The sequence below is a fragment of the Quercus suber genome, unplaced genomic scaffold, assembly GCF_002906115.3.
Source record: "Quercus suber isolate HL8 unplaced genomic scaffold, Cork oak 2.0 scaffold_785, whole genome shotgun sequence".
NCBI classification, from domain to species: Eukaryota; Viridiplantae; Streptophyta; class Magnoliopsida; order Fagales; family Fagaceae; genus Quercus; species Quercus suber.
Genome location: NW_027070221.1, coordinates 295,684 through 305,910, shown reverse-complemented (window position 1 = coordinate 305,910; position 10,227 = coordinate 295,684). Strand labels below are relative to the sequence as shown.

Sequence of the window (10,227 nt, the reverse complement as noted above, 5' to 3'; positions counted from 1 at the left end):
AAAAAAAAAAAAAAGCTAAAAAAAAAAACCCATTAATTTTTTATTACATAGATCGGAATTGAAATCAATCAATGACAAATGAAATCTACAATTGAATCCAAGAGAGAGTTAAAAACGAAAACCTAAATTTGTATTTGATAAACATGGAGTGAAATGATTGGAAACTCTTCGCCAGGAATGCTCATTCAAGAAGTGTAAAGAAATTGAAGAGACCAAAAATACTCTTTGCTTTCTATTGATTGAAAATTAACGAAAACCAAACAAACAACACAAATACCCCAACCATAAACCAAATCCAATTTAATAACCTTAATAAAAATCAAATGTAACCCAAATGCCTAAATTGAACCTATACTACCAAACACCCAAACATAAATCATAGTTATCGTGTAATTTTGAAAGTAAAATAAAGAAAACCTTTACTGTAATGGTTTCGGCTGCGTGACGGTGGTGGCTGCCCTGAGATTTATCTCTCTTTCAATCTCTATTACTCTTTGTCTATGGTCTCAGATTTTTCTCTCTCCCCAGTTCCCACTCTGTGCCTTCTCTGTTTACCGTTCTGCTTAGGTTTTGGGTCTGCAAAATCGTGTTTTGAAACTTTTCGATTTCTTATGTCCAATCGATGTAGTGTTTACCGTTCTGCCTCTTTCTCTGATTCTTTCTTCGTGTCCCATGCCTCATTGCCTCTCTCTATTTCTATCTTCGTGTACATCGTATTTTAACTGGTTAATTTTTTTATTTATAATGAGAGGCTTTTAAACGGTGTTGTAGCATTGCCGAACAACATAATTTATCGCTTTTTAACTTATACATGGCAGAATTTTAGATGGACATTTTTTCTACATGACAACACCTCCTTAATTGCAAGAAAAGCCTTCTACTATTATATACAGTATATATGATATGATTAGATATAGTTTTTAACCTGTATTTGGTTTAAGTTATTTAGACTACATCCTAAAAAAAAGAAGTTATTTAGACTAATAAAAAAAGTTAATTAGTAGGACCCAACATTCATGTGAGAAAAGGGAGTACGCATTTATGGTACTTCGGGAGTACACAATAATTTTCCTTTATATATACATATATATACATATATATAATGTTGGATTAATTTATGCTTCTAGTTTAATCTCAATTATAAACTATTTAATATTGAAAATTGTACAAATCATCTCATGGTTGTTGTAAATTGATAATATCTCATTATTTATTGATTACATATACTAGTGTATAGCCCCATGCATATGCACGAGTACAATTAAAAATAATCACAATTATACATTTTTTTTTAGAAGAGGTTCAAATTGTACATGGTATTAGCTTACATTTTTTTTAATCATATATTTCTAAAATATATAATGATTTCTCATTATATGTATATGATCTAGACTTTTCGGTTTTTTTACCCAAAAATTTACTTGCCACAAAAATTAAAAATTAAATGGGACATGTGGCGTAAAATTGAGAATCTAATTAAAATTTAATTGGATTTCTCTATGCTTTACCAACTAATATATATATATATATATATATATAATATGTCCCATNTAATCGTCATGAGAGTATATTTAATCTAATATATGAGATTGGGGCAATTAAAGATTTGATAGCAGCATATAAGGATGAGAATAATAATAACATCCTACATCTAGCCGCAAACTTGGCACCTCTTAGTCGACTCCAAATCGTATCAGGAGCTGCACTCCAAATGCAAAGAGAGCTATTGTGGTTTAAGGTAAATAATAACTCTAATCAATTTATAGTTATTGGATTTAATTTTTTTCTTAATATTTAGTGGCATATTTCTTCCATTTATTTGGTTTAATTGCAAATAACAGTTTTTCAAGTAATATTTTGTTGCTCTACAATAATTTATGAAATTTTTATAAGTTTGAATTGGACATTTCTGTGGATTTTGTTGTATTTGTATAACTTTAATTCAATGACCATTATAGGGAGTGGAAAAAATTGTGCCACCTTCATATATTAAGATGAAGAATTCAGATAACCAAACACCCAAGGATCTGTTTACAGAGAAGCACAAGGAATTATTAAAAGAAGGGGAGAAGTGGATGAAGAGCACTGCAACTTCATGCATGCTTGTTGCAACACTCATTGCCACTGTGGTATTTGCAGCAATCTTTACTCTACCAGGAGGACCTAATAATGACACGGGTGTTCCTTTATTTCTAGGAAAGAGGTGGTTTTTGATTTTTGTCATATCGGATGCAGTAGCGCTATTCTCTTCCTCGGCCTCAATAGTAACATTCTTGTCCATTCTTACATCACGTTATGCTGAAAACGATTTTCTTGTATCACTACCTGCAAGGTTGTTGTTTGGACTCTCAGCACTGTTTGTTTCCATTGCTACAATGGTGATAGCCTACGCTGCGGCCATCTCTATGATATATGATCATAAACATGTTCGGATTCCTATCGTTATTGTGCTTCTCGCTTGTGTCCCAGTCACATTATTTGCTTGGCAACATTTTCACCTTTGGGCTGATACAATCCGCTCAACATATTGGTCTAGGTTTCTCTTTCAGCCGAAACATAGGCTTTATCATTGAATAAATGAATTTGCAGAAGTCCTTGTGGAAACAGCCATTAGTTTGTTCCCCTAGATGCTAAAGAAGCATTATAGTTGAGGTGCATACTTGTATTTTATGTCTTACTATGAATTTTTCCACGAAGTTTCACATTAAGTTATTTTGTGTTCATGAATTTTATATAAACAAAAGTACTTGGTTTGAGTTAATGAGTAATATTTTCTTGAGATTTGCAGTTCTTTTTAACGTACTAAAGAATTTCTTATGTGTTACAAGGGATATAGGGTATATCCATATACCTTGCTTTTCTATATTTTACTGCATTAGGTTGAAAGGGCATGGAGGTGACCATGAGTATGGTTTTCAATAGATCACAACGCTGAGAACCGATGTCCTTAGTAAAGTGGTCCATAAGCTGATTTGCGCTTGAAATGATGTTGATATTTAAATCTTTATGAACAATGCACTGCAAACAAAGTGAATCTACTTCAAAAGGTTTGGTTTGAGGATGCAACATGGGGTTCGATGCAAGAGTGAATACAGAGACGTTATCATACCAAATGCAAGGGGCACTGGGGAGGAAAAATGCATATATATTGAAGAACCATTCAGAGCTAGGATAACTCGACAGTAGTAGAATCAAGAGAACATAATTTGGCCCTGGTGGAGGATCTAGAAACTGTGGACTACTTCTATGCAAACCATGTGGGAGTTAGATCCAAGAAAGACTACATAGCTGGAAGTTGAGTGTTGGTCAGAGTGGTCATTATCCCAAATCTGCATTAGTATAGACAAAAAGGGGGAGAGAGCTAGGTGCAAAATGGGCATAAAATGGCGACCATAATGTAGAGTAACTTTGAGATACAGTAGAATTCTCTTAGCAGCAGTGAAATAAATATCAGTAGGAGTTTGCATAAATTTTCTAAATTGATTCACAGCAAATGAGATATTAGGCTGTGTAAATGTTAGATATTACAATGCACCAACTATGCTACTATACAGAAAAGGATCGAACAGGAGGTTACTATTGTGTTTACTGAACTGAGTTGCAGGAGCACAGAGAGTCTTGCAAGCTTGCAGTTGAACATACTATGATGTTTTAAGAGATTAGAGACAGTTTTTTTTGCTGGTGGAATGGACATATATAGCCTATGAAGCACGGGTGCGTTTCGGGACTCGGGTGCGGGTGCGGGTGCGGGACTCGGAAATTTTTGAAAAAGTAGGGTGCGGGTGCGGCGAGACTCGGCGATTAAAAAATTATTAAAAATATTTTTATTTATATTTTCTATATATTTTTACTATTAAAATATTCATAAAAAACACATTGTTATGCCTTGATCACAAACAACAGAAGAAGAAGACAAGAAACACATTACAATGCCTCTGAGTCAGAATTTTGGCTGTTCCGGAGAATTCCAGGCCGATATCGGCCTGTTCGGCCATTTTCGGCATTTTCGGCCGTTGGCCATATCGGTCGGCCGATACGATCCGATGGCCGATATTGACCGATTCTGGCCGAATCGAAGCCGATTCTAGCCGAATCGAGCTCGTCGGCGGCGAATCGAGCCTCGTTGGTCCAATCCGAGAAAAAAAAAAAAATCAGACAACCGCGAGTCGCCGGGTCCCGCGTCAGGCCGCGTCGGACTCGGGGGACTCGGGTGCGGCACCCTTCCAGCCGCGTCCGTGCTTTCTAGATTACCAAGTAGTAGCTGAGCAATTGGATCTTGCATAAGAGTTCATACAGCAGAGGTACTACCTTTTCAAGGAAGAATCCCAAGTACTTTCTTCAGTGGCTTCTTCTATATTTCTTCCGAATTAGATGGAAAATTGGAGAATGTCTAACTCCTGAGATTTTTGGCAATTCACCCTTCTAGAATAGAGGTGTCAGTGGAGGAGGTGCAAGTAATGAGATTAGGGATGGCAATGGGATGGAGCCGAAGGATGGGGTCTTTGCCCTCGACCCTCATAGTTTTTGTCTTGACCCATTCTCGCCCCGCCTCGCATGACGGGAAAAATTTTCTTACCCTATCCCTGACCCTAAGACCCCACAAAGCCTCGCTTTACCCCCTTAAAACTCTATTTTTGTTAATTTGCCCTACAACTATTACAATATTTTTTAATAAAACTTGTTTCATTAATAAAAATATTTTTAAAATTACAACTAAATTTATTTCATCAAATCAAACTAATTTTAGCAGAAACTAAATAATATTATCAAAGTGTTTAATAAGATAATATCACAACAAAAATAAAAATCTCATTGTATAACAAATAACATAATAGAGGCAGAGAATCACGTTGAGTATAATAAAATAAGCTAATATTGATATGTTTTTTTTAAATAGGAGGGTTTTAGGGTATGAAAAATTTACAATTATAACATTTTTCAATGTGGGATGAAGTGGGTCTAAAAAGTCTAAACCCATCCCCGCCCCACCCTATGATGCAGGGCGAAAATCTCTCCCCATCCCCACCCCACTACCTTTGCAAGGCGGGGAAAACCCACAANTGTAATCAAGGGACATTTATGTGCTGGGTGGCTCCTCTTACAAAAGTGACAAGTGTCTCTAACCCCCTCAGTAGATCCATCACTACTATGTTGTCTCCCATTTTGGCCTCCTCTTTGCGCAAATCTCATCCTTTTCGACTCATGAACCTTATGAGTTTGATCATAATTTTTCTCTACCACCTTAGCTTGTTGAATTAGCATATTGAAATCCCTTAGCATTGAGGGAATAATTTGTGACCTAATGTCTTTCCTCAACCCCTCGAAAAACCTACGACATTTACTCGCCTCATCTTCTGCAACATGAGGGGCATAATGTACTAGCTCTAAGAATTTCATCTCATATTCTGTAACTGTCTTGCTCCCTTGTATGAGTTTAAGAAATTTTGACTCTAATTGATCTCGAATACTATCGGGAAAGTAATGCTCATAAAATGCCTTTGAGAATGCCTCCCATGTTACTTGTGTCCCAGCCTCATGCAACAATCTTTGCTCATATGCCCACCAACGGTTAGCCTCTTCTCCCTCTAACATGAATGTAGCAAAAGACACACGTTGATCACCTATGCACCCAATGGTAATGAAAATATTTTCCATCTTCTTTATCCATTCCTCAGCCTTGAATGGGTTAGTCGTTCTCCTAAACACAGGTGGAATAAGCTCACGGAATTGCTTTAACAAAACTGGGTTTTGATCTTTAGGAATAAGAGGAAGGGCGGGGGAGGCTCCACTCTGGTTTTGTTGTTGCTCAGTGTTCTGTACCTGTTGCTCAGACAGACTAGCTTGATGCTTCTCTGTTATTGCTTTCAGAGTAGCAAGCATTTGACGAATCTCTTCAAAACTATCATCTTGAATTGGTACATCATTCTCTCCAGCCCTCAGCTGTCTAGGTCTTCCATCATGATCTCCTAAATCACCAAATAACTACTTAGAATCTCAAAGAATATTAGAACATTAAGGTAGCACAATGAAAATACAATGCCAAGAAAATATAAATCCAACATATATAAGGGTGAACCATAAATTTATATCCACAAACCAAGAAGCTAGAGGGTTTGATTTGCAAAAATTTCAACAACTAAACCAAAATATAAATATCCAAAATAGGTACATTTAATCAATAAATTGAAATGGGTAATAATTCAACAACCTCCATGTAGCTCAAAGGCCAAAATGCATCGTTGTCCCAAATCTAGAGATTTTTTGTGTAGGAAAAATTCATTACCCTCTCCAAGTCTCTAAAGCTAAAAATTTCTTTTCCTTTTGGCCGCTTGCTTAAAAATCATCTCTGTGTTTGCTATTTGATCATAGCATGTCTTCCAGAGAGGAGACAAGGTGAGACCGATTGAGCTTCTTGTTAGAAGATGTTAAGATAGATCTAGTCAGACAAATGAGAATTAAGAGAAGTTGCTGGATAAAACAATTATGGTCAAAATTTAACCCAAATCCCAATTCTGACTATCCAAATTCCAGTCTGGCGGCAAGTTCATTGAAGTCAACCTTGGATCATACTTTGGAAGAAAAAGAATAGTACATATGAATTCATGGATCTTGATTTGTACTGGGCTGCAACAAAAGACGATTGATGGTTTCATTGATGCCCTTGAACGAATTTCAAATATTGCTGCAAGTGCTTGTGGGGTTATGACCGTATGTGAGGAGTGAATAAAGTGTAGAGAGTTGTCATGACATTCAATCATTAGAATTTCTAAGGTGTGATTTGTCACTTATGTTTAATGGATTTAGCCAAATATAAAGCTTAATTGATCCAACAGTCCTTTAAACTAAAGCAGGTCAAATCATATCTCAAATCAGAAGTATAAATTTGAGAGTTTGGTTACAAATGCAGAAGATGAATGGCATAAAACCAAAATGTCAGTTTGATTAAAGATCAAAACTGATAGCGCATGTCTGATTATTCTTCCTAGAATGATAAGATAACAACATAAAATGGCATAATAACACTCTCCTTTCGGTATGGAGTGTGGGACAGTCAGCTGATTTGACACATTCCAGATATATGCAATTACCAGCTTGCTCAATAACAAACATAGATGATTTATTTTTCTCTTCTAATTTTACAAGCCAGGTGGGATCGAATCCACATCAGGGAGGAGATCGAATCCACATCAGGGAGGAGATCCTCCTGGAAATGGTAGACCAAAAGGTGCCCATGGTCATTCATGACAATTTGTCTGCGTCTTCTCTATTTACACCATTAATGTGATTGGAGAGAGCATTACTTACAGAGTATTGAATAATTTTAGTCATAATCTGAAAAGTTACAACAATAAGCACAGCTATTGTAATCTCACCTGATAGGGATAGAGTCTTAGACAGGTAATGTGAATGTTGTGTGAGTTGGAAGTTAAGAGTTCTATGTTCTCTTGCGTAAAAGACAGCAACCTTATTCTTCTTTTGTGAGTGCGTGCTAAATCTTTCTTTACTTTTATGTCTATAATTAATAAAGTCTACACTCTTTTCTTGCGAGTGTTTACTAGTATCAGAGCCTACAGGAAAGACCAAAAAGGGAGGGCGAAGAGAGTAATCACAACTCACTAGGCCAAGTCCATAAAAGCTGTTATCATAAAGCAACCCTTTTATGGTCTTAATACATATCTGATAATTCGTTAATACTGTCATCAAGCAAACCAATTTGAAACTCATCCCCATAATTAGTACTAATCTCTTCACAACCGCTATGCACATGTTCATTGAAGCAGAAAACTAACCTTGTTAGTCAAATCCGTGCTCTGGAAAATCAGCTCTGTAGAGCCCAATTCCACAATGCCGTTGGCTGAGGGTATCCACACCATTGTTTGTAGCCCGGAGACCTGCCCCATTCGTGCCCGGTTGCATGAGGAGCTTGCTAAATGCTCGAACCCGGTCACCCAGACCAATCTTGAAGTGACAAAAGCTTGGCCTGGGTGGCCACTGCCGTTCAAGAAGCACTGCATCTTTGACTTCAAAAAGAACCACCCAGTATTGCTGACATCTTTGTCATCAACATTAGATCCTGTGATCACTGACTTGAGCTCATTTTTGCCTTTGTAGTACCCATCAGCCCACCGCAACATTGACCAGCCAGAATGGTCGTAAGATAAACCCCACATGATGCCATAGGTCCAGCTCTGGCGAGCCTCCTCTATAAGCCTTTTGAGTCCAGCTTGAAAATGATAACTATCTTCAGCTTGAATTGACAAAGGAGATCGAGCATTACCACGTTGAAAATTATGTTTAACTTCATTGAAATGAAGGTCTTGCAATTCAGGTAATTGAATTGAAGTAGACTGGTGTGTTGATTCATTGGTAGAAGAGTCTGACTGCTTTGAATGAGAACCAGAGGAACTGTTTGTTGACTCGGTTGGTGGGAAGATTAAAGGTATGGAATGAAAGCATTGTGGGAGTCTTTCATTGGATTCTGAACTCTCAGTAGACTTGTATGGTTGGAAGATTGATGATATCGAATGAGAGGACTGTGGAAGAGTCTCACTAGATGCTGATCCACCAGACCCAGAATTGTCTGGTGGGAAGATTAATGGAATGGAATGAGCAGAATGTGACATTCTTATTTTATCTTCACAAATTGGGCTATCTATGGGGTTGAGACACTTAAAGATACAAACAACCAAACACTTTCTTTCAAATGATTAGCTCACGAATATGCTTCCAACATACAAGGTTTTTCAGACCAATTTTTGGATATAAACAACGGTAGAAAAGATTGATGGAACTCAAGTAAGAGGGACTAGTGTTAAGAGTTTTGAGTCACATGCGGATGGAATTAGTCTAACAGTCAATTGGTCACATCTCATTAGGTACTTCTTGTGGGCACTCAGTGGGGTCCACACCACTGAAAGGAAGGAGTCCACACGGGATATATAATATAGTAATATACCTAATAATTTCTCCACCTTTTACGTGATAGTGTTCCCTATAATTTTATTTTCTTTTTTTGGGTCAACAAGTTCATTGAAGATGAAAGGAAACGAAACTTAATGAATCCACAAAAGATTTATTAAATAATAACGAATCTCATGAGTCATGAATGTTTTCTAGTGTATTTTTAATAAAAAAGGAACGTTCCCCCAAGGCCGACTAAACCTATAGTCCATTTAAGCCACCATCAAAGCCCCGGTGGGCCAATAGTACTAAATGATTAAGGCTCCTAATTGAAAGTTGAAAAGAAACAAGTTACTTTTAACTGTTTTCTCGAAGTAAAAAAGTTGAAATAACATAAAGTCTAATCAAATCATTAAATCTTTAATTTTCTTAGGGAAAAAAAATCACCAAATTTAAGAGTATGTTTAGTAGACTGTAATAAACGTTGTAATGTAATAGTTATTTTTATGGTTTAGTTATTATTTAGTTTGGTTATGTTTTTATTACAAGGATTAATCATTCCTTATGAATAGTTATTCTTCAAAATGAGGAAAATTATTCCTCTTTAAAAGGTGGTATTAGTTATTCCTTAATAAGTGTAATAATTTTTAAACTTAATATATTTCCAAATAAACAAACTTTTCATATACATCTAACAATTATAAAAATAAAAAATCATAAAAAATAACACATATCTCTCTTAAATTTAAAAATAATAATTTTTAAGGAGATATAATTGTATGAATAAGATATTTCTTAAAATAAATGTTAAGTTTCATTCTAATGTTGAAACTCACAACCAAACTAATGAATATGTTTAATTATTACATTACAACACACTTTATTACTAGTAATAAAGATTATAATTCCTGTCGTAATCTCCATTCAGTGTACCAAATGTACCCTAAGTATCCTCTGTATTAAACCTTTGTAGCACAAATTCATTAAGAAAATCCACATTTATTACTTGAGAGAGAGAGATGATTATCTCAATATACAAATAACAAAAGGTAGAAAAAAGATAAAATAAACAAGTAACAAAAGGCAGGAAAAAAAAAAAAAAAACACTCTTTTTAGTTAACTAACTTATCAATTGGTGTAGGCAATAGGCTTGGAGTGTTCACTTCTCTCCTTTGATTCTTAGATCTTCATTTCAGGTTCAATTTTTTTTTTTTTTCTCTTCTCTTTGCTTCTTTGGTCTTCTTTAGTTTTCTTCATGGAATCATGTTTGCCGACTGCTAGGTTTCCCGTTCCTCTTTTTGGCATCTCTTTTGTTGTAGACTTTTT

General features: G+C 35.8%; 3 protein-coding genes across 3 annotated transcripts; 1 reads left to right on the top strand and 2 right to left on the bottom strand.

The window, feature by feature from the left end:
- Nucleotides 1–1,659: 1,659 nt before the first annotated feature.
- Nucleotides 1,660–2,779, top strand: LOC136064866 (uncharacterized; the record flags this gene model as incomplete). The annotated part of the gene is given in 2 exon segments (XM_065767238.1): nt 1,660–1,738; nt 1,959–2,779. Coding segments are annotated over 2 exon segments (694 nt in total), but the record flags the coding sequence as incomplete, so codon positions are not given.
- A 2,189-nt stretch (nt 2,780–4,968) lies between these two features.
- Nucleotides 4,969–5,880, bottom strand: LOC136064863 (uncharacterized). The gene has a single exon (XM_065767211.1). The coding sequence runs from the start codon at nt 5,878–5,880 to the stop codon at nt 4,969–4,971; it is 912 nt and encodes a 303-aa protein (XP_065623283.1).
- Nucleotides 5,055–8,846, bottom strand: LOC112027257 (transcription factor MYC2). Its single transcript, XM_024059925.2, has 2 exons — nt 7,791–8,846; nt 5,055–5,966 (listed from the first exon to the last, which is right to left on the bottom strand). The coding sequence occupies exons 1-2, from the start codon at nt 8,622–8,624 to the stop codon at nt 5,937–5,939; spliced, it is 864 nt and encodes a 287-aa protein (XP_023915693.2). The 5' UTR covers nt 8,625–8,846; the 3' UTR covers nt 5,055–5,936.
- Between the last annotated feature and the right edge of the window lie 1,381 nt (nt 8,847–10,227).